The 26,290-nt window shown below is 36.1% G+C and overlaps 1 protein-coding gene across 2 annotated transcripts in view; it reads right to left on the reverse strand.

Annotated features, from left to right (window-relative positions):
* LOC138709508 (gelsolin, cytoplasmic-like) overlaps positions 1 to 26,193 on the reverse strand; it is a 154,667-nt gene extending 128,474 nt beyond the window's left edge. For both annotated transcript variants that reach the window (XM_069840327.1, XM_069840326.1), the window contains exon 1: positions 26,035 to 26,193. In XM_069840327.1, coding sequence (XP_069696428.1) covers positions 26,035 to 26,094 — 60 coding nt within the window. In that variant the 5' untranslated portion in view covers positions 26,095 to 26,193. The remainder of the gene's footprint in view (positions 1 to 26,034) is intronic.
* Positions 26,194 to 26,290: the final 97 nt, after the last annotated feature.

Here is a 26,290-nt window from a genome sequence, read left to right on the forward strand (position 1 = left end):
CTAGGTTATTTATCGTCGATCGAATTAGTAATAGCGAAATGGTATTTGGTGATATGAGAGCGAGGATTTGCCAGGGATTGTCTGACATGCACCTTGCAGTTCGGGAAAAGCTCGGAAGAAACTTAACCAGATAATCAGCCCTAGGGGGAATCGAACTCACATCCGCCCAAGCGCAGCTCCGCATTAACAGTCAAACTCGATACTGTTTGAGCTACGCCGGTAGCTCATAAGTCAAATATTTTAGCAGGCTTTCTACTCCTTACAAAATGTAGCGAGTGAACGATATAGAAAGAAAATAGGTACAAACAAGCGCGTACTGTTTTTTCAGAATGCTATCCGTAGCTACATACATTTCGTAACTGAACTAGAGTTTTCAGTCTACACAGAAACGTATCTGAGAAATACACAGGTTGGTAAACTTCGCCAAAGCGGTCAATATGGCCGCTGCGAATATTTTTCGTAATAAATTGCAGAGTTAGTTTTTTAGACCAAGAATACAACGCCAAAGCGGCCATAATTTTTATACCGCTTTGACGAAGATTTTCCACAGGTTAGATCATTAGCATGAACTTCGGCGACGCTAAAGAATTGGAACGAGCAGCGTTGCTTTGATCAAATAACAGATATTTAAGAATAAATATTGAAGTAGCAGACTTGACGTCATATTAGAAACTTCGTACTTCAGGCAAGTGTTAGCACTCCATACGTTTATGTCGAGGTAACCTGAATAAAATGTTTTAACATGTCAAAATGTACATAAAACAGTCTCACATTTACGTACTCTATATTTAAATATTTTTTCTCGCTGTTATTTATATTCGCTTTGACGTCTTTGGTCATATCGCGTGTTAATCTTTTGGATGAAATCCGAAGGCCTGTGCACTATTGTTGAGATTGGTTCTATTGTTGTGAACTAGATGGCGACTGTAGGCCTACATGTATTTATAGTAAACTATCCATATACCTTGTATGTTTTACTGATTTGTTATGAATATGATTTCGGTGATGAATGAGGCCGGTGATATTCAGGGATGTTGTGGCCCGAATTTCCTGGCATTAACTGGTTCTGGTAGAATTCCTTAAATGAGAGATATACCTATCGGATTTAGGACTTCCCCAAGATTTGCATTTACATTTAAATTTCAACATATCGAGTTTTTTATTGGTCTGGAAGCAGAGTCCTTTTAAAGCACTAATTGGAAAGCTCGTATCATCGCGAGACTGAGCAAATGAACTCTTATGCCAATAGTTATAAAATAACGGAATTAAATTGTACACAATCACATGGAAATAACCAAGTTATTTAATTGTTCAGAGAAAAATTCTATTTCAACTCGTTGTGCAGTATGCTACCTATGCAGGCACGTGTTAATTGTGAAATAAAAAAATATCAAATTCTAGTACTCTTCAAAGTACCTAGCTTCTTTCCAAGTGTGATGTTACGATTACGATATTTCGTCATAGTGGTGACGTCGCACGTCGTGGTGTAGCTTACATTGAGCTACGTCATACTATGCTGCGCAATAACGTTTGAGTCATTATTTACGCGTTACAGGAATAGAAACGTCATCTGCGAAGTCCGATGTGACAGTAGATAGTTTATTTATTGAGGCATTACACATCTCGTTCGATGAAATACGATTCATGCTCGATACACGTATTGAACACTGCCACGACCTTCTCAGTATTTGTAGTAGCATGTATCATTATTTGCGTTAGTAATAAAAGCAGTGTTTTCTAAATTCTTTTAAAAACTGAAATATACAAGATGAACCTAAGTGATGTCATTATTTTCAGGCGGTTATTCTTTGAGATATTTCATACAAAAAAGTTTAACATAATTTTGCTCGTCTTTGCTTCCTTTTCGAGATAAAAATTGTTTTATATGAAACATTTCACAGCATATTTTGGGGAAACCACTGATTTAATTCCCAATAAGCTCTGTTTATTTAAGAAAACAGTGTATTATAAAAATAAATGATTGAAAGAATTTTAGTTTTGCCCTTTAAATCTGCAGAAATTTTACCCGAACAAATGAAACATTTTAAAATTCCTTTTCTGAACGAGAAGTTACATTTCTTCACATCAAATTTCTGCACATTTAAAAAGTAAAACTAAAATTCTTTCAATGATATATGCTATTATCATAATACACTGCTCTCTTAAATTGACTGAGCGTATCAAGGAATTAAATCAACTGAGTGCCATGTTGCAAGAGGAATGGCGACGCATTGCAGTGGATATCCTACACAAACTAGTGGAGAGCATGCCTGACAGGGTGGCTGCTGTTATAGTAACAAGAGGTGGTACCACGAGGTTCTAAAGGGGCAAAAACAGTGCCCAATTACTTTTTGGTAGATAGTGTAGTATGGTATTGTAGACTATAGAGTACACTATTTCTTCTTTATAAAATAATATAATATACAGTACGTAATTTTGAAATGTATAGAACCCTAAGTCTGCTGTTGTGGCTATGTGGATAGCGTGCGCGCTTTCCAAGCAAGGTGGTACGAGGTTCGATTACCGGCATGGACAATGGAAGAAATTCATCTTCCGTCCACGAATAGCGGAAGGGATAAGATGACGAATCAGCTGACAGCGGGAAGAGTAGGTCATAGAAAACAGATCAAGAAGGTGGTTAAGAAGAAACAAGCAAGACGTCCGGAGCCGACAAAGAGGGGAAGTAAAGAAGATTTGGGTAGTCCACCTACTTGTGAGGGAAAGGAAGGAAATAAGGAACCGCAGAACTACAGTCTACGAAGTTGGTGCTAAAGGGGGGTGGAGTGATAAAAGTGTGGCAAAAGACATAGAAACAATTAAGTGAGTGTTCAAGGAGTGAGAGTAGCTATCAAAATAATCGGAGGGAGAATGTATGAACGAGTAAGTGGATTAGTGTCCAGAGAAACAATAGTTGATAAAAGAAGTGACTAGAGAAAATTAGAAGTGTTTGTTAATAGTAATTGGTAGTGAAATGTTACTAATATTAGAGTGTCGACTAAGCGTACAATCAGAGAAATTGAAATGATAGGAAGACAGCAAGTATTTCAATGTAAGTTTACAAATGAAGGTTGATTTGACTTACAAAAATAGTGCCAAACGGAAAATTTATCGGGGTGAAAGAGAACAATTAAACAAAATAAACATGTGATTCAGTGTCTAATAGAGAAATAGGGGATAAGAGTGATGACAGATGTGAGGAGAGGTAGAACTGATTGTAAGTTAGAGAGGAAAGTGAATGAGTATGATTAAATAGTGTTAGTAAAAGTTAGTTCAAAATTAGGGAAATTTTAGACGATAGGAAGTACTTCAATATAAGTAAACAATAAAAGTGGTGAGGTGTTCATTAGAAAGAAGAGAAAATTGTAAGGTGAGAGGTTAGAAAGCAAATTGAGAGTATGTATTATAGTAATAGAGGTAACAAAGGTAAAATAAGTTGACTGCACACGTCAATGAAAGTTTGTATGTGTTATTGTAATTAGAAGGTAATGGGGAGCACGAATACAGAGATGTGGTGGCGACCCATTACCAAATAAGAGTTGTAGAAATAAATATATCATATCATATCATAGCATATCATATATCATATCTTCCGTCCACGGGGCTGGGTGTTTGTCCGTTGTCCTGTGATGTCTCTGCAGTGGTCCTGTGTCATGCCGATCCCATGATCAGGTAGGTCCACACTTGTGAGCTGTCTAGTGTACGATCCAAAGAATCTCCCTCCCCTATCCGTATTGATGTGTAAGTCGGAGAAAAGGGGAGGTTAAATAGAGTAAGAAAGCAAGAAAGAAGGAAGATGAAATCCTGAAACGCACCTTTATGATCCTTGTTTAGTTTTTAACACTAAAACTCCGAGTTCAGTAATAACCAAATAACAAGCACTCATGCAAACGCAGTGCACTACGAACTCCTGGCCGTGTAACGCAATTCCACTGTGCAAATGGAGAAGCTACTCTATGAGAGTATAAACTGCTATACAGGTAAATAAGCTTTGCTCGGTAGCGAGGACGAAAACACATTCCACTGAACAGAGGAGCATGTTGTAGTTTCGCGCTGTTACATCCGACTTAAAATAGATGCAATGTTTGTACAGTTTATGCACCTATAAATGTAGATTTAGTATACAAAGAAACTGCCAGCAGATGAAACAGATTTTTTGAAGCGAATAGTTGGTATATTCCTGCTGTTTGAGGTTTCTAACGACAGAATCAAGATCGTATATTGTTATGTATCATTAGGGAACGCATTTTTATGTAATACATGTTTCATTGATTCTAGTTCACGTTAACACTTTGTTTAAAAACTTAAAATTGTATCAGTCGATACGTCAAAACTGTTAAAATTTAAAATAGGTTATGTAATTTAGACGGCCCGTTTCGACGCTGGTGCACCGGGACTCCAACCCGGGTTTTCAGCTCTAGGTGCTGACTCTTTATCCACTAAGCCACACAGGATTCCAGTTCCGATGTCAGATCGAATCCCTTCATCCCGTCGGATCCCGGCCACTTAGTCAGTCGTAATGAGTGCACGTCTGTACATAGTGCGTTGGACATTGTGCCACTGTCACATATTCTGTGACACAGTACATAAGGGTAGACAACCAAAGGGGGACAGAAAGGTGGAACTTAAACTGACACCGGTATGGGTATCCGGTGTGCATCAGCACGCAGAGCTGAAAACCCGGGTTCAAATCCCGGTGCCGGAGAGAATTTTTCTCTGTTCCATTACTCTTTCATCGTATGTGACGCAGAATATCTGCATGGAAATATCATATGTACTTCGGTTCATTAAAATAATATATATGATATGCGTAAATCACTTCGTGATTTAAGACGGCGCTTATTCCGTCGGATCCCGGCCAACTAGTCACTCATTACGAGTGCACCTCAGCACATGTGTGGACTTCAGTCCTACGTTCATAGACATCTATGACGTAGTGCAGAGGGCGGCCACTAGAGGGAACCCAAGAGTTGGAGCTTAATCTGAGACGATTCTGTCCGACATCCGGTGTGGCTTAGTGGATAAAGCGTCAGCACGTAGAGCTGAAAACCCGGGTTCAAATCCCGGCGCCGGAAAGAATTTTTCTCCGTTCCATTACTCTTTCATCGTATGATGACGCAGAATATCTGCATGGAAATATCATATGTACTTCGGTACATTAAAATAATATATATATAATATGCGTAAATCACTTCGTGATTTAAGACGGCGCTTATTCCGTCGGATCCCGGCCAACTAGTCACTCATTACGAGTGCACCTCAGCACATGTGTGGACATTTATGACGTAGTGCAGAGGGCGGCCACTAGAGGGAACCCAAGAGTTGGAACTTAAACTGAGACGATTCTGTCTGACACCGGTATGGGTATCCGGTGTGGCTTAGTGGATAAAGCGTCAGTATGAAAACCAAGTACGAGTCCCGGTGCCAGAGAGAATTTTTCTCTGTTCGACCCATCCTTCATCATATGGTAACGCAGAATTCCTGCACGGAAATATCATATGTAGCTACTTCAGTGCATTATAATAATAAAATATTTTCAAGTTTTTAGCACATAAAAATGCGTTCACCATTTATCATGTACGAACCAAACAGCTCACCTGGTTCGAGCATTTTTAGGTTATCACCAGACATCGGATTCTAGGGCAAATGCCTATTTTGTTTCTTTAGGAGAAAAGTAAAAATAATTATTAGTATTTGTGTTTCATGGAAATTGAAAGGTATTCAAAGAGTTTTATAGTGCCCTAAAATGCCCTAAAACGGTTATTAGAGCCTAATTTGTTAATATTCGCCTAAAAATGCCTAACTCACGGTAAAGTTTCGCATTTTACTCTTACTTTTTATAATTTATACATGCATTCACTGCGAAATTTAAGGCATTTAAAAAGTGGAAAGTTCGCTTCACACCGGCCATGAAACCATTGATAAAGGAAACAAAATGTTTTGAATCTCACGACACTCGCAATAGATTTCACCGAATTTAACATGTTTGGAGGCATAAATGCCGACAAAGAACCAACCTTAGTTTTGAAGCAGGCAACAATCACAACATGTACTGCTACCGATTCAGAGATATACTATACTATAAAAATGACTGTTTTCGGTCTCAAACCGATTAGCTGTACTGCCCTTCAGAGTGTTATAAAATCACAATTTTTGGAGAAAGAGTGTTTTTGAAATATTTATGAAAAGTCGTAAAACTGCGAATTAGTAGGGTAAACCGTTACAAAATATTTAAAAGAATGGCCCTCCTAGTGTTAACACTACCAGGAAATGCAACAATAAGTGGAACTTTGTATTTTTGCGCCTGCTTTCAAAATGATTCTCAGTGACAAAAGGCAAAGGTTAACTGTGGAGAATTTAGAAAAAATTCTGGTGGTATACTGTGCAGATAATTATAATAAAGTCTGAGCATGGAACTGAATTTCAATAACTTAAAATGAGTAATCTTGATATCAATAATCATTATTTCATTAGTTTCAATATATTAAATTTGTGCAGCTCTGTTTATAAATATAATATAGTATTCTTTTTTAATGTTTAAACATACTTTTTTGTGCGTATTTTAGTGTATAACTAAAAATTTCAGTGAAAGAAATAAGTATGATACCTTGATGTGCCTAAAATGCCTATTTTCATTAAAATAGAGCCTAATTTTACAAATTTTGAGCTTATTTTAGGCGCCTAAAACTGCAATTTTTAGTGCCTAAAAATCCGATGTCTAGTTATCACGGAGAGATATCGAGTAGGAAAATTCGTAAAAAGTAAAAGTGGCAGGCCTAGGAGTTGACAAGGCAATAACTGAAAGCAAACTGAGAAGCAGAGAGCGTCGCCAGATGTGGTGAATCGGAAGACCATTACTAGGGGAGAAGTGGGTACAGTGAGACAGGGAGAACAGTGAGACGTTTTTTATTAGATGGTAAATTTTGATGTTGATATGTTGGTAACAGTGGAGTTGTATGTTGCATGAGTAAAGTAACAATATTTCCTTACTCGATTTGATTCTAGTTATAAAGGTGGGTGATGAAAAAATAATAAGTAATTTTTCACTCTAGAAGTAAAATTGTGGCTCGTGTTTAATGAAGGTTATATTGGATATACAAATGAGATATAAATATGAATGTTTTTTACCTAATACTATGGTATTTGAGGTTATGTTTGGCAAAGTTTCGTCTTTCGTGTTTTAATTTTGAAGTGATGGCGTTATTTTTAAATGAACTATGCGTAAAGGGAACAGTGAGACATGCCATTGAAGGGTACACTGAGACGTCTCACTGTTCCCATGTACCAATGATTTGCAAAAACAAACTGTAATTATATTACATTTACCGGTAACTAACATTAAAAATGAACATACTAGTAACCAATTTAGGAACTGTAGCTTAAAATAATGGATAGGCCTTACATTACATTTTAATGATTTCATAAATAAAAAATTATTCACAAAATTTAAGAAAATGTTAAAAAATAATAAAGAATTACATTAAATTCTTATAATTATAAGATTTGTTGTCAGCAAAAATTCATTTCATTTTTTCGCAAAAGTTTGAAATGTCATGGAAAATTCACTTTTCCAAATGTTCCAGATGTTTCAATGGTTTCGAAGTCAGACATTAAAATGATTCTAAATAAGCCTACAGAACATGTCAAGATAAAGAGAGAGCAAATTTTTGTTTTCTTTTGAAATCATTTCAATGTCCGTTAATAGACACTGTGGTGTCTCACTGTACTCTCCTGAATGGGAACAGTGAGACATTTCATTTTTTGACAAACACGTATTGTATATTATGTCCTTTATCTATTAACATTTTTGTTTATGTATTATTATACTCCATGTTATAATGTCTATTTCTATTGCACTTGATTTTAAAAATACTTTAATTATCACTTGCGTACATATGTCTTAATATTTTGTGTCTCACTGTACCCACTACTCCCCTACTGAATGTAAGCTAAGTAAATAAAAATTGGCGAGAAAGGATTATAAGTATCTGAAAAAGAAGCAGTACAGCAGACTATTTTGCCACTTTGTGGAAGGCATCATTAGCTTTATACATTAAGGTTACTATACACTAAGCTTACTCTGAATGTCGTACTTTGTTCTGTTCTTCCTTCTAAGCGACAATAATACAGTTCATTCATAATGTTAACTTTCAAAGCGAATCATTTTACTGCTAAGGCAATATCCATCTCTTTATAAAAATGTCTCACAAAAAACTGGAACTCTACCAGACACCGATCCAATTTTTCCCTCTATATCCACAGACCTCAAAGTGGGCTGACAACCGTCAAGCAACCAACATTGAGTGCACACTAACTCCGTGTGATTTACAGAGTTAGTGTGCACTCAATGTTGGTTGCTTGACGGTTGTCAGCCCACTTTGAGGTCTGTGAATATAGAGGGAAAAATTGGATCGGTGTCTGGTAGAGTTCCCGGGTAGCTCAGTTGGTAGAGCGTTGGTACGTTAAACCAAAGGTCCCGGGTTCGATGCCTGGCTCCGGGACAATTTTTCCCTCGAAATTATTCAAATCAACTTTACAGGGAGTTATACCTGAAAGCTTGATTTGCATAATACACGTCACTGTTCGTTTACAGAAAACCACAATTTAAGTCACACGGAGTTAGTGTGCACTCAATGTTGGTTGCTTAACGGTTGTCAGCCCACTTTGAAGTCTGTGAATATAGAGGGAAAAATTGGATCGGTGTCTGGTAGAGTTCCCTGGTAGCTCAGTTGATAGAGCGTTGGTACGTTAAACCAAAGGTCCCGGGTTCGATGCCTGGCCCGGAACAATTTTTCCCTCGAAATTATTCAAATCAACTTCACAGGGAGTTATACTTGAAAGCTTGATTTGCATAACTACCACTTTGATAATGAATGTAGCGATGAGACATTGTATTGTGTAACAATATGTTCATCGTTAGCATTTGAAAAGAATTATTGTATTAATACAAAAAGAGACTCGAACCCAGATGCACAGCTTGAGTTACAGCGAGGGACCAATTTATTTTGTCCAAAGCATCACTTCTATTTTTAACTTTCTTTGGAAATGTTCAAACGTCAGAGATCGCGTGTGCCTACACAACCACATAAAGGTACGGTGGAAAAAGAAATTTACCCATCCACCTGTCTGCTCTCCCTGACATTTCCGGCCTCGGCCGTAAAACTGTATGTAGAGGAAATAAAGCTGTTTTAAACAATTGAATGGCCGAAACCGACTTGAAGCTAGGTCTGATATCAGCATGGGAAGCTGTCATGAAGCTTAGCTCGTAGTTTCTGTATCGACAGCAATGGATAAAGGCTACCACGTGTGGCATTGATTCCGTTTCCTTTATGACAGAAATTGTGCTGTGTCTCGTAACAAAACTGCTCTTAAAGTGGCAAGAGGTATAGACTAGTGTCGTGCAATGTTAGGACATGAGAGGGGATATCAAGATACTATAAACTTCGCCTTACTCCATAGGCATCCCAACAGTACGTGGAAGTGAAGCAAGTAAACTAAAATAACCCAGTTCGTTGAAAACCGGTAAGAGACCTTATATTCGGTTCACGTTTGCGTAGTCTATGTAGAACTGAAGCTCCCTTTGCCTTTGTTCAATATTTCCCTTTTCTTACATATGTTCGATGCCTTTCCCCTTAGTTCCTCCTCTCCCTGCGCCTTTATGCTTTAGCTGCATAAGGATGTCAGGCACATATCTTGCGAAGTTACGTACAGTAATGAGCAGGGAAAGGATTTATATGTAAATACATATTTACTTATAAAGCTAATATAATTTATATTTTGCATTATCTTTATGTTTCACAATGTGTAGGGTTGAAAAATCCTACTTTTATTTTCCATATTTTTCCATATTTTAGAGTTTAGTACATATTTTCGTTAATTTCCATATATTTTCCATATTTCATATAAAACAGTCCATATTATATTAGGTTTAACAATAAAACAAAACAAAATTCCATTAACTTTTAAAAATACATTTCAACAATAGAGATTTAAACACATGTTCAGTAATCCCTTTAACATCAGAGTTATTTGAAAATTAGCAGTCCTATCAACAATGGGAAAGTAAGTTACAAAACTGTATTAATTTAATTTAAAATTTTTAACAGACTTCAGTTGTGCAGCTCAACAGTTAAATGCCAGTCAGAGTACACATAGGTTCAGTTTTGTAAATCATACTATAAAGACGGTAAATATGCCAAAAGTACGTCATTCAGTCAATTTAAAATCAAAACTAACAAGTTACATTTCAGAATTTAAAGAAGATGGTTTATCAACTGACAATAAAATATTATTTTGTAATTTGTGTCAGTGTGCAGTATCATCTACACAAAAGTTCCTGGTGCAACAACACATTACAACTAGTAAACATCAGGCCAACAAACAACTAAATTCCAAGCAGAGACAATTGTTTTTAACACAACCAACAACATCGAATGTAAGATCTGAGTTTAACATCGACCTGTGCCGTTCTCTCATCTCTGCTGATATTCCTCTCTACAAACTAAAGAATAAGGTCTTCAGGGAATTCCTTGAAAAATATACTCAACATACAATCCCGGATGAGTCAACACTTAGGAAGACGTATGCTCCATCCATCTACGATGAGACAATACAGAAGATAAGAGATGAAATTAAAGATAGTTCAATTTGGGTTTCCATTGATGAGACTCCCGACAAAGAAGGTAGACTTGTTGGTAATGTAGTTATCGGTTTGTTAAGTGAACAATATTCTGAACGAATTCTTTTACATTGTGATGTTCTAGAAAAGTGCAATAACAAAACTATAGTTAAACTGTTCAACGAAGCTATGGGTATCCTGTGGCCAAAGGGTATTATGTACGATAATGTGTTATTCTTTATTAGCGATGCTGCCCCTTATATGGTCAAAGCTGGACAAGCATTATCTGTTGTATATCCTAAATTGACTCATTTTACTTGTGTGGCGCATGCATTTCATCGTGTGGCAGAAGTGGTCAGAGACAATTTCCCTAAAGTAGATTTGTTGATTTCATCAGTGAAAAAAGTATTTCTCAAAGCTCCCAGTAGAGTTAACGTGTTGAAAGAAATGTACCCTGAAATTCCATTGCCACCAAAGCCAATTTTAACTAGATGGGGTACATGGCTAGAAGCAGTTGAATATTATGCCGAACATATAGACTCTATTAACAATGTTCTCCTTGCATTGGACTCTGAAGATGCAGTCTCAATTGATACTGCGAAAACAGTTACCTGTGACATAAGTGTGAAGAATGACTTAGCTCACATTCAGCATACATTTTCATGCATCATAAAAACGCTCAAAAGTCTCCAAAATAGGCACCTTTCACTATCTGAAAGTTTTGAAATTATAAATAGTACTGTGGAACAACTGAATCGTGGTAGAGGTAAAGTTGCAGATGCAGTAAGAGCTAAGGTGGACACTGTACTTTCAAAAAACCCTGGATATGAAGAACTACAAAAGGTTGTTGCTGTGATGAGTGGTGAATCAACAGTGAAGATTAACTTGGACTTATCCCCAGCAGACATTGTGAAATTGAATTATGTACCAGTTACTTCTTGTGACGTCGAATGCTCTTTTAGTCAGTATAAATCTATCCTCAGAGACAATAGAAGAAGATTCACTTTTCAGCACTTGAAAGAAATGTTTGTAACCTATTGTTATGGTAACAGACAATAAAAATTGTGTTTTGTTGAAACTACATTGGAAGATAAGGTACGTCCATTATATTTTTTGTTTAGTTTGATTAAAATGTACCAATATTTAACGTACATAGTCATTTTTTTATAATTTTAAGTCCATATTTAATTCCATATTTTGGTAAAAATCCATATTTAATTCCATATTTTGGTAAAAATAACTACATATATATTTACATATTTCATATATTTTTAGTCCATATAAATCCGTTCCCTGGTAATGAGTATAGATAAATTTTCTTCTTGTTAATATGATTAAACATTCACAAAAATATACGTATAAATAAATCAAACGATATATATATATATATATATATATATATATATATATATATATATATATATGCATGCATATGTTCAAAGTACTGACCAGTATTGTACGATGTTCAAACATGAGAGAAGAGACAAAGACATCACAAACTTCGTCTTATTTCACATGAAAAACTAATCGCAAGATATGTGATCAAATCCTTAAATGCTTTAAACTGGTGTCCTGCAATGTTCGAATATGAGAGAGGCAACCAAGATATCACAAACTTCGTCTTATTTCACATGAAAAACTAATCGCAAGATATGTGATCAAATTCTTAAATGTTTTAAACTGGTGTCCTGCATGTTCAAACATGAGAGAGGCAACCAAGACATCACAAACTTCGTCTTATTTCACATGAAAAACTAATCGCAAGATATGTGATCAAATCTTTAAATGTTTTAAATTAGTGTCCTGTAATGTTCGAATATGAAAGAGGCAACCAAGACATCACAAACTTCGTCTTATTTCACATGAAAAACTAATCGCAAGATATGTGATCAAATTCTTAAATGTTTTAAACTGGTGTCCTGCGATGTTCAAACATGAGAGAGGCAACCAAGACATCACAAACTTCGTCTTATTTCACATGAAAAACTAATCGCAAGATATGTGATCAAATCTTTAAATGTTTTAAACTAGTGTCCTGTAATGTTCGAATATGAAAGAGGCAACCAAGACATCACAAACTTCGTCTTATTTCACATGAAAAACTAATCGCAAGATATGTGATCAAATCTTTAAATGTTTTAAACTAGTGTCCTGTAATGTTCGAATATGAAAGAGGCAACCAAGACATCACAAACTTCGTCTTATTTCACATGAAAAACTAATCGCAAGGTATGTGATCAAATCTTTAAATGTTTTAAACTAGTGTCCTGTAATGTTCGAATATGAGAGAGGCAACCAACGCATTACAAAATTAGTCTTATTTTACATGAATTTTTATTTATTTTATTGGGTTATTTTACGACGCTGTATCAACATCTAGGTTATTTAGCGTCTGAATGAAATGAAGGTGATAATGCCGGTGAAATGAGTCCGGGGTTCAACACCGAAAGTTACCCAGTATTTTACATGAAAAACTAATCGCAAGATCTATGCTAAAATCCTTAAGTGGTTAAAACATGAAGGGGTGAGAACTGAGGACAGCGAGTACTTTTATAACAAGATGGAACAAACACAACAGGCTTTCTTCTGCAGAGCGAACATTGGCGAATGTCGAACTTCGTCACACTCGACTAACTTGAATCGAACATAGTGTCTGTAATGCTCGTCGCTAATAGTCATCCGTATAGTCACACAAATATTGTTACCGAGCAACTGTGATTTATTTGAATATTATGTAAAGGATGAAATTATAGCTACTTTCTGTCGATAACTGCTATAGTAACAACTGTCATGTATTTTTGTGCTAGATCGTGCGTATTTGCTTGGTTTCCGCACAAAACCAATCCGCGGAAAGTCTAAAATTCCACATTCAGTATTCCTAACCTAACACACATAACAATTTCCCTCTTCTTACCGCTTAAGTGACATATTGATTTTACTGCTTTAGGCTTTTAACATATTATTTTTAGAGACGTTCAATATAGTAATAATTATAAATTGGAAACTTACCACTGCAATTTCACCTAAATTGCACTGTTAATTATTGTTTTTAAATATTTGCAAAAATTAAGTAGGCTAAAATTTACAACTCCACTAAAGTTACTGCATTCTTGATGCAAGTAACATTAAGGAAGCCGTGAAAAAATCAACAATACCGGCAAAATTAAACTTGCCGATGTTATTACTGCAATATGTTATATAAATAATATTGTTAAAATACTAAAATGAAAAATAAATCATTACATAGCCTTACCGTTTGTTTTAAGTTCGCATTTATAGACTGGGGGGAAAGAAAAGACAGACGTATATCACGGCCTGCTGGAATATAGTAAACACAGAAAACATTTTAAAGCAACAATGTTAAGATAGATATTTTTGTTTTGCAAATTTGCCGTCATTGAACAGAAACCAAGATGGAGATTTCATTGCAACTAATTAGAAATTCCTCTTTCAGGTATGTAATAAACGATCTTCGCACAAAATAATGTACGATACACGAGCGGTATGTTTTCTTTCAATTCTCGGAAATTAAAAAGCTCAACTACGTTTCGCTTTTTCAAACTTTTCCTCGAACATGAAAACTTCAACATACCGCTCTTGTAACGTGTATTACTATTAAAACATAATGTGATGTACATATATTTCTGCTGTAAAAACTTCACGTCTAAAATATAGTTTTCTGCCTATTTTCTTTGTTTAATGCACGTAGAGAAATGTCATGTCTTCTATGATAGCGCTATAATTTCTTACTTTTCCTATCATAAACCTTTTAATTTCTATTTTTTTTTGAGAAATGCTAAAAAATTTCGCAAAGTAAAAGCCTGCCAGCAACAAACAGCGGCTAAACATAAAACGATTTCGAAGCTCGTTAAAAGTGTGAAGAGTGCAGGAAGTTAACTATTTCAGCTACGAACAAAAATGCCTCCTCTCCCCATTATACATCCTACCCCCTCTGTTAAAAATAACTCGTCTCTTGTGACAACGCATTCACTTCTAAATAAGAACGAACTGCACGTTAAATGAGTCTATTTAAAATGCAAAAATAAACAAAAATAAAATACATAAAACTGCACTCCACTTCACACCAACCCAAACAACAGTCTGAATGCTCGCTGACGGCGATGCAACACCTTCTCTGAGCCTATCACTCTCATGTAATTTCACAAACCCTTCTACAGCTTTGCATATGCATTTAAATACATCCGATTCACAGCCATCTGAAATGTGACGGTTAACGGTTGCAAGAGCAAGAAACGGAAATGACTTTGATATCCGTTTCGAATATGTAATCAATTTTAATTTACTCAGAATTAATATAGCCTTACAGTATATAAATCTAAAGCAATGGTTCCCAAAATAGGGGGTCACCTAAAGAGCTGAGGGGGCCGCGAGATGATTTACAAAATAAATAGAGGCGCCTTGTTAACATACATTTATTTTTCATTTACAAACCTTAACATAAGCAACGCTGAACATAAAAATATAATCAAATAGTTATAAAGTGAAAAATAATTAATGTGATAATGTGTAGGCCTATGTTTTTTTTTTCAGAACGTAGTTTCTCAAATCTGGACAAAGCATTCGATCCACATAATAATATCATTTTCAAGTTCAAGCTGTTTTCTCACTTTCGTTTTGTTGAAATTTATTGTTTTCAATTTCTTGTGTCGCCCCTCCAATCACTATCCTTCATTTCAATATTGCAACCAATAAGCTGCTTCCATTATTAAATGACACCTACTTGTCTAATCCACGTGGACTAAAATCGAGGTTGCAATGTCTTGTGCTGAGGACGAAGATTAAGGTATGTGATTAAAAATTATTATTAAAGAGTTATTATTAAGAGTTAAGAATGTCAACGTACTCGTATATGAAATAATAATAATAATAATAATAATAATAATAATAATAATAATTTATTTATTTATTTAATGTGCTGTACAACAGCCAGTGGCCAATTACAGTTCAGCACAAATATAACAAAAACAAAAAACAAAAATAATTATTACACATCAATATAATTACAATTACAATAATGACGATGAATGGATAACTAAGAATACTATGAGACAATTTTAATTGAGTATAATGCCTAAAAGAATACATAAATGATAAATCGTTGTCAAGAGCAAACAAAGTCTATACATTGAAGGGATCGAATTCGCAGCCATGCATGTTGGCATTTTTAATGCATCTGGAGACTGGTGAAAGAAATTTCGAATTTCTAATATAGAAAAGTTTGTGGGCTCTCATATCTTTTGTTGGAATACGTAAGATAATATTGTTTAAGAAAGAGTCACAGGATATATCACCTTTGAGGACTTTACAAAAGAACAGATAATCTAGCTCATGGCGTCTAGCATATAGATTTTGACAATTAAAATATTCACATTTTCTCTCATGACTATACCCGAATAATAATAATAATAATAATAATAATAATAATAATAATAATAATAATAATAATAGCCATTTAACAATATAACAAACTAGTGCTTATTCTTATCGAGGAAGTAGACGTGACAACGTGACGCTTAGAATGAAACCTACAGAGCAACAATCGGTCGGTAAAATTATGTTTTAAAAGCACACCGCACGTTATTGTATGATGCCGACATGTTAACCATGAGGCCGCGGCGACAATTACACTAGCGTGAAACTTTTATACCTAATGTCACCGAAGTTATGTTGGTAGGCCTATAACTGAAGAAAGAGTCTCCCACCTACAGTATTTCTATATTTCAACGGTGAATTGTTCAGTCAGACAGGCTGGCTGTTTGTAATGATCCCCACGCCACAGTCTAGCATATAAGGTCACGAAGCTTGAGTTGTTGAGGGTACTAGGAACATAGACCGTGCCGGTACTATTTCGCATTGTCTGTTATGAGGCGATAGTAGCGATCCTAGTGGTTAGCAACTATCTATGGATGCATATTCCCTACGTATTGCGTGACTGTACAGACGTGGACAAATTATTAGCAAAACTGAAGATTTTTATTATGTATTTTTACAAAATATGATTCTTCAATTTAGACTGCAGTTAACATTTTTGTGTATTTCCAAATTATTAGCAAAATTGAAGATTTGTATTGTATTTTTTTTAGAAAATTTAACTCTTCAATTTGGACTACATTTGATATTTTTGCATATTTACAAATTATTAGCAAAACCGAAGGTTTTTATTATATATTTTTACAAAATTCGATTCTTCAATTTGGACTACAGTTGACATTTTGGATATTTCCAAATTATTAGCAAAACTGAAGATTTTTATTTCATAGTTTTACAAAATTTGACCTTCAATTTAGACTGTAGTTGACATATTTGCTAATTTACAAATTATTAACAAAATTGAAGATTTTTATTATATATTTTTACAAAATTAAGCTCTTCAATTTAAACTACAGTTTACATTTTTGCATATTTCTGTCTACTGTAATGATATAAATATGCAAAATTGTCAATTGTAGTCTAAACTGAAAAGTCAAATTTTGTAAACAGAGTTATCATAAAAATCGTCAATTTTGTTAATAATTTGTCCACGTCTGTATATACTAGACTGTGACCACAGTACGTTTTTACCTGACGACGAAACGTTGCGTTACAATTTTTCAAAATTAGCAATGGAAAAAGTCCAAACAGCTCAAGCATCGAGCAATATTTAACTTAACACACGAAGATAGTGTCAAACAATACAAGAATTATTTATTTCGTTTTCTCGTTATTGTGACAACACGTACGATAAGTAAGGTCTATATGAAACCAAAATTCTGAGATCAGTTTTTCCCTACAGTTAGTGGCTTGTAACTTCGTGTAAATTTAAAGTCCGCTATACCATTTCGTTACGATGTAGCTAAGGAAAACATGCACTAGGTCAATAAAAGAAAAATGTACACAAGGAAGTAACAATCGTGCATATACACTTTACAGTAATATCATTACACAGAAAAAAAAAACGATATGTTGTTTGAATATCTCTTTCAACATATATTTAACTACTTTCAAGCATGACTGCTTTAAGGATAGGCGTAGGAGTTTATTACACTTGCAGATAAGATGAAACGAAATGCTTTCCCAGGTCAGATTTGCATAACGGTTCTCAAGCAAGCAGCATCCAAGTAATGAATGTACAGTACGACTCTGCTGGACTAAATAAATATTCATACACGGTAGATTCATACAGATCACCAATGAGATGCACGTGGAAAGAAATTTTCAAGCACAATTCTCATATTGTCTCTCTAGACCAGGCCTGCACAAGGTTTGCGCTCTCCGAGCGAGCCGGCTCACAGCTCATGAGCGGAATGCAGATATTAGCTGCGCTCTGTATAAGGGTGGACTGAAAAAAGGGGTGGATCTCGTACAAAATAATCACAAAAGGAAGTACTATTACGAGTGTTTATGAAATGAATTCCCTTTCAGTGTTTGCAAAACTATTTTGGACTATTATTAATTAATAAAGAAATATTTATTTCACAGAAGTAATAGAAATTCTATAGCTACTTGAATGTACAATATCATTTTGTTATATTTTTATTTATCAGTACATCAAAACGAGGTTTTATGCTGTTGGCAGCTGAAAGGAACAGTAGCCTACTGATCGTAATGAAACATCAGTTACAGATGTTCGATGTCTGCCTTTATTAAAGATGATTATAGAAAACAATTGCTCACAAATATAAATGTTGAGCCAAACATAGCAATCATTTTCACAGCCAGTCTGTGTACTCGTGGACATTATTGCTAATGTTTAGTCTTGTAAAACTCAACCAGACTAGTAGTATTATTCAAACGATCTTTAGCCCTTAGGCCACATTGAAGATCAATAAGTTCGAGCTGTAAATCGTTAAACGTTAAATGTAACGTTCCATCTTTTAGATTCCTCCATACTGTACTGTAGCAGTAGGTAAGCAACGTGAAACAGTTACTGAGAATAGACCTACACACTGCTCTCCACTAGATGGCTGAGTGGTCGTTTCCCTCTCCTCTACCTATAGCAAGTCTACGTCATTCTGACGTATCTTCCGCTCCGTTTCGGCGAGCGGTAAACACCGCTCTCCCCCACCGAAGGAGCGCGCGCGCTCGTTGAGCGCTGTTTGTGCAGGCCTGCTCTAGACACATTGAGCTTTGAAGTTGGACAGATTAGCAAATATAGGGCTCCTACAAAAGATCTTTCGGGTTTCGAACACATATAATTTACGTTCTAGGAATCTGAGGTGCATGAAAATAGCACAAGTGGAAAGAGAAACTCAAAAAGTTTAGTTGTGGCAACATTGTTTTTCTATAGATTTATTTTATTAATTTGTCCTACAGAATAATTTCTGTGATACTGACAATTAATATTTAAGAAGAAAAATTCGCTCCGGCGCCGGGGATCGAACCCGGGTCCTTGGTTCTACGTACCAAGCGCTCTGACCATTGAGCTACGCCGAATTCAATCCACAGGACCGGACCGAATCCTCCTCCTTCAGTGTTTCCCTTTATGGCCTGACTCCAAGCTAGGCATATATGTTGACGTATATGTCCAAGTCAACTGCCATTATACTAGGAGCGCACTCAGCTGAGTGACTTGTTGGCCGGGATTCCGCAGTTGCGTGCACAGTAATCTGTACAAATATATGCACAATCCGTAAATCGTACACTGATTTTAAGGCAAGATTCTTCGCAAGCGGTTGCGATTTCATCCGTACCGACTACAGTTGCTGCAAGCCTTAAAACCAGAGGATTAAGTGCTACGAAGAAATTTCTGCATAAGTATGCAGACTTAATTGAAAACGATGGTGAGTTTATTCGTTCCGTGGTGTTTTCTGACGAAGCCACTTTTCATCTTTCTGGTAAGGTGAACAGACATAACCTCAGAATCTGGGGGTCGGAAATTACGCGTACCTACAAAATTCAAAAGTGTACAGTTACATAGAAAAACAACTTTTTTATATGTTACAGATGCTCGATATGTACGCGTCTAGTGATTCTGCACACATCAACTCTGTAATAAAGTTCGTAATTCTGGTAGATTAGGCGGTAATGGTGGCAGAAATACTGAATCCTTCACATAGCCCCACACAAAAAGGTCACAAGAGGCTAAGTTGGGAGAACGTGGAGGCCGTGATAGTTTGTGATCATCATTCCCGACACGATCAATCCATCGGTTTCGCAGACTGATGTTTAAGAAGTCACGAATGTGAACGCGAAACTGGTCCGTACGCGCTCTTCACGCACAGGACGACGACCCGTTGATATCGCTTTACCGAGATATAAAGTATCTATTCTTTTTTTTTTGTCAAGAAATTTCTGGTCACCCTACATAATGCACTATTTATTTGTAAGCAGAGGTCTGCATCGGACGTTTTCGCTCGAGCGCCAAGTAGTTCATAGCATAATCCGATAGGTAGCGCACATGCATGATGGGTAAAATTGTCACGAGCGATAAATCCTCGAACGGTATAAGCCGGGCGTTAGACATTCGTTCTTGTTACAGTGATGAACTGTGTAGTAACATCATAGATGTTTATCATTTCAAAACTTTGCAGTGTTTAACTAACCTCTCCATAGTATAACTACAAAACTTGCTTTAAAATGTAATATAAATGTTGTAGGTAAATGTTTTTTTTTTCTTTTTTCCACACAGGAGTGATTTTGTTTTTGCCACATCTGATAGATGTTATTGGATGTAAATGTAATTATTATAAATGGAGAACACAATCACGATAATGCAAGAACTGTATCAAGTTGTCTAGTAATAATAATAATAATAATAATAATAATAATAATAATAATAATAATAATAATAATAATAATAATAATTAGTGTATCAATCTTTGCGTCTGTAACAGTTGTGCAGCATGATTATTCGTTTTATTATATTTTCTGTGACGTTATCTCTGTACTAATATTGTTATTAATCTACTGCTATATCAATAATATTTTGTAAAACGTTTCTACATTGTCGCAGTATATAGGCGGAACACTATGTATGGACCTATCATATTATATGTGTGGTAAATCAAATATTGAATAATTATCAATTAGCAATAATAACTGTATATCGAAATTTTTCATACTGTTTTATTTATAACTTCATGTTACTGTTTTGGTACGTTCCATTGACTGTTCCATTAAACGTTTGTCATAAACGCAGAAAAAAAAGCCTTATTTTTACTGTGTGAGCAAAACATATGTGTATCTTATCTGTCGCCTTCCATACAAGATAAGACATGTCGGTGAGATGACCTTGTACTATGCTTCTATTTATTACGAGCGTATCACGACCGATCGTATCTCACTCGAGGGTGCGACACTCGACCGAGTTCAAGCGAGCGATTTAACTCCAATACAGCACTCTGTTTGTAACATAATCAACAATATTGTAAAATCAAACAGTTCGAAGGAGAGGTTGTAAATTAATTCAGTGTTCCAGTACATTCGTCCGCTCTTATAAAAGTAACGAAGGACGGATATTGCTAGTAGTGTAGACTCTTGGCATGTAGTGGAGCTAGACCTTTTCTTATGTGGTTTTAGATACATTCGTCTTTATGTCAATATTTCGGTTATATTCTTTAATCTGAAGCCAAGCCGACACATGGAGTGACTACTGCGAAATGGACTTGGCATAATGCCGGATCTACACATAGGCGTTACGAAGGCGAAATATCAAGGCATAATTTTATTCTTACTCACGACCGTGCAATGTCAAGCTGCATCACCACGGCCGGCAAAACCAAATTTATTAAGTTCTTTGACGTTGAGGATGGTTTCACTGAGCGATATGAAGGACATGCAATCAACCCCAGAAAAGAAGATTGCACTTATCCATCACGGTGACCTGGGTAGCGCAGTCGGTATAGCGCTGGCCTTCTGTGCTCGAGGTTGCGTGTTCGATTCCGGCCCAGCTCGATGGAATTTAAGTGTTCTTAAATGCGACAGGCTCATGTCAGTAGATTTATTGTCATGTTAAAGAACTCGTACTTACTTACTTACTTACAAATGGCTTTTAAGGAACCCGAAAGTTCATTGCCGCCCTCACATAAGCCCGCCATCGGTCCCTATCCTGTGCAAGATTAAGCCAGTCTCTATCATCATACCCCACCTCCCTCAAATCCATTTTAATATTATCCTCCCATCTACGTCTCGGCCTCCCTAAAGGTCTTTTTCCCTCCGGTCTCCCAACTAACACTCTATATGCATTTCTGGATTCGCCCATACGTGCTACATGCCCTGCCCATCTCAAACGTCTGGATTTCAAGTTCCTAATTATGTCAGGTGAAGAATACAATGCGTGCAGTTCTGTGTTGTGTAACTTTCTCCATTCTCCTGTAACTTCATCCCGCTTAGCCCCAAATATTTTCCTAAGCACCTTATTCTCAAACACCCTTAACCTATGTTCCTCTCTCAGAGTGAGAGTCCAAGTTTCACAGCCATATAGAAGAACCGGTAATATAACTGTTTTATAAATTCTAACTTTCAGATTTTTGGACAGCAGACTGGATGATAAGAGCTTCTCAACCGAATAATAACACGCATTTCCCATATTTATTCTGCGTTTAATTTCCTCCCGAGTGTCATTTATATTTGTTCCTGTTGCTCCAAGATATTTGAATTTTTCCACCTCTTCGAAGGATAAATCTCCAATATTTATATTTCCATTTCGTACAATATTCCCGTCACGAGACATAATCATATACTTTGTCTTTTCGGGATTTACTTCCAAACCGATCGCTTTACTTGCTTCAAGTAAAATTTCCGTGTTTTCCCTAATCGTTTGTGGATTTTCTCCTAACATATTCACGTCATCATGTTAAAGAACTCGTGCGGGACAAAATTCCGGCACACGAGCGTCGTTAAATAAATGATAATTTAAATGTTGCATCACGGTGCGGTTAGTTAACGCTCTCTATACAGGATGTGGGTTTAATATAGAATAGTAATATACGTTACAAGAGCGATATGCTGACGTTTTCGTGGTCGAGGAAAAGATTGAAAAAACGAAACGTAGTTGAGCTTTTTTTGATTTCCGAGAACATGAAAACAAACATACCGCTCGTGTATCGTACATTATTTTGTGTGAAGATCGTTTATTACATACCTGAAAGACGAATTTCTAATTAGTTGCAATGAAATCTCCATGTTGGTTTCTGTTTAATGACGCCAACTTCGGAACACCAAAATATCTTTCTTCAACATTGTTGCTATAAAATGTTTTCTGTGTTTACTATACTCCAGCAGGCCGTGATATACGTCTGTCTTTTTTTCCCCCTCAGTCTATAAATGTGAACTTAAAACAAACAGTAAGGTTATGTAATGATTTATTTTTCATTTTAATATTTTAACAATATTATTTATATAACATATTGCAGTAATAACATCGGCAACTGGAATCTAGTTGATTTTTTCACGGCTTCCTTAATGTTACTTGTATCAGGAATGCAATAAGTTTCGTGGAGTAGTAGACTTTACTTAATTTTTGCAAATATTTAAAAACAATAATTAACATTGCAATTTAAGTTTCCAATTTATAATTATTACTATGTTAAACGTCTCTGAAAATAATATGTTAAAAGCCTAAAGCAGTAAAATGAATGTCACGCTTAAGCGGTAAGAAGAGGGAAATTGTTATGTGTGTTACGTTGGGAATACTGAATGTGGTATTTCACACTTACCGCGTATTGGTTCTGTGCGGAAAACAAGCAAATACGCACGATCTCGCACAAAAACCTTTCAACCACCTCTTTAGACTATAATACAGGAAACAAACTATCGTACACGTATTTTGATTTTTGATATACATTGAAGATGAAGATAAAATCCTATGTAGAGTTCTGAAATACCATAAAAGAAAAATATTTATATGAAGATTACACGAGAAAGGTGGGCGACAACTTTCGACGAAATTTAGGCATAAACATACTGTAATAATTATATTAATTCTGGACGAAAACCTGTCCATGGATTTTAGAAGTTCTGAGCATGTATAATATTCTACATTAAATTCCCATCATTTGCATTGTTGCTTACGAGGTAAGCAACGATTTATATGTGTATATTGTTGCGCGCGATGGTTTTACATGTTTTAAATTTTTGGAGGTAGCGTAATGTTTTATTTGTTGGGTTGGTAGGCGATGTGTACTGCTTGATGTCGATCGGAGTAGTTTAGGCTAGCTTAGTTTTGCTTGCGTTATATGACGAAAGATGAGTGGAACAGAGAAAAATTCTCTCCGGCACCGGATTCAAATCCCGGTGCCAGAGAGAATTTTTCTCCGTTCCACTCATCTTTCATCATATAATGACGCACAATACCTGCACGGAAATATCATATATACTTCGGTACATCACAGTAACATTCGCTTGCGTTAGTTTGGGTGAGTTGAGGTTAGGTTAGTTTAGGTTGTGATAGATTATGTGTTTCCGAAATTTGTTTGTATTATCTTTCGAAAATTGAGCATAAAATCGTAGTTTGTGAGGGGGAGGGAGAGTTCGAAAATCGTGGAGTAGTCGTCCTCCAGAATTAATGAATTAATTATATGAAGATTACACGAGAAAGGTGGGCGACAACTTTCGACGGAATGTAGGCATAAACATAATAATTATATTAATTCTGGAAGAAAACTAGTCCATGGATTTTAGAAGTTCTGAGCATGTATAATATTGTACATTAAAATCCCATCGTTTGTATCGTTTGCTTACGGGTAAGCAACGATTTATATGCGTATATTGTTGCGCGAAGACTATGGTTTTACATGTTTTAAATTTTTCGAGGTAGCGTAATGTTTTATTTGTTGGGTTGGTAGGCGATGTGTACTGCTTGATGTCGATCGGAGTAGTTTAGGCTAGCTTAGTTTTGCTTGCGTTATATGATGAAAGATGAGTGGAACAGAGAAAAATTGTCTCCGGCACCGGGTTCAAATCCCGGTGCCAGAGAGAATTTTTCTCCGTTCCACTCATCTTTCATCATATGATGACGCACAATACCTGCACCGAAATATCATATGTACTTCGGTACATAACAGTAATATTTTCTTGCGTTAGTTTGGGTGAGTTGAGGTTAGGTTAGTTCAGGTTGTGATTGGTTAAGTGTTTCCGAAATTTGTTTGTATTATCTTTCGAAAATTGAACATAAAATCGTAGTTTGTGAGGGGGAGGGAGAGTTCGAAAATCGTGGAGTGGTCGTCCTCCAGAATTAATGTACGGTACTTAATTTTCACTTACTTACTTACTGGCTTTTAAGGAACCCGGAGGTTCATTGCCGCCCTCACATAAGCCCGCCATTGGTCCCTATCCTGAGCAAGATTAATCCAGTCTCTATCATAATATCTCACCTTCCTCAAATCCTTTTTAATATTATCTTCCCATCTACGTCTCGGCCTCCCTAAAGGTCTTCTTCCCTCCGGTCTCCCAACTATCACTCTATATGCATGTCTGGATTCGCCCATACGTGCTACATGCCCTGCCCATCTCAAACGTCTGAATTTAATGTTCCTATTTATGTCAGGTGAAGAATACAATGCGTGCAGTTCTGTGTTGTGTAACTTTCTCCATTCTCCTGTAACTTCATCCCTCTTAGCCCCAAATATTTTCCTAAGAACCTTATTCTCAAACACCCTTAACCTATGTTCCTCTCTCAAAGTGAGAGCCTAAGTTTCACAACCATAAAGAACAACCGGTAATATAACTGTTTTATAAATTCTAACTTTCAGATTTTTTGACAGCAGACTGGATGATAAAAGTTTCTCAACCGAATAATAACACGCATTTCCCATATTTATTCTGTGTTTAATTTCTTCCCGAGTATCATTTATATTTGTTACTGTTGCTCCAAGATATTTGAATTTCTCCACCTCTTCAAAAGATAAATTTCCAATTTTTATATTTCCATTTCGTACAATATTCTCGTCACGAGACATAATCATATACTTTGTCTTTTCGGGATTTACTTCCAAACCTATCGCTTTACTTGCTTCAAGTAAAATTTCCGTGTTTTCCCTAATCGTTTGTGGATTTTCTTCACTAAAATAAAAAAAAAACAGAATGTACACTATGACGTTTAAAACTTTAAAAAGTTCTACTGGAAATTAAACAGAACTAGACTACCTCATTTCTTTTCCTATAATCCTCTTATATTTTAATTTAAATTGGAATATTTCCTTAATGACAGGGAAGGTGGTCCTATATTTCAAAGTGCGTCTGAAATCAATTTAAAAAATCAGCGACAGCGACGTCTGTTCACTTTATTATGTGCTTCATTTTATCTCTTATCTCTGCTCTTTTAAGCTCGCTATTAAATACGCATGGAATTCATACAACACCGGTCGAACAATCGCACCGCATCTTAAATTCTTGCGTCACACCACGAGTCTAGTCGATACAAAGCACAGCATCATCTCACTGACGCCAACTGCATGTCACTGTTCAGTATCAGTACTCACCTCTATTCTCCAGATGAGGAGCCCGGGTTCCTTGCCGGCGTCTTCAAAAGCGGGATGCATGGTTGTTTATTCTCGGGAGCAGATACAATAGCTCGAAGCACGTCCAGACGTTGACAGACGCGAAGCGGTTCTCTTTCAGGCCGCAGCCGCTCACCGGTAACATGGACGAGAGGAGTGGTCTGTGACATCATAGTTTTGTGCTCTCCCATTGGTGCAACTGGTGGAAAACAATGACGACATCGAACAAATGACGTAA

The sequence above is a fragment of the Periplaneta americana genome, chromosome 11 (genome assembly GCF_040183065.1).
Source record: "Periplaneta americana isolate PAMFEO1 chromosome 11, P.americana_PAMFEO1_priV1, whole genome shotgun sequence".
In the NCBI taxonomy this organism is placed as follows: domain Eukaryota; kingdom Metazoa; phylum Arthropoda; class Insecta; order Blattodea; family Blattidae; genus Periplaneta; species Periplaneta americana.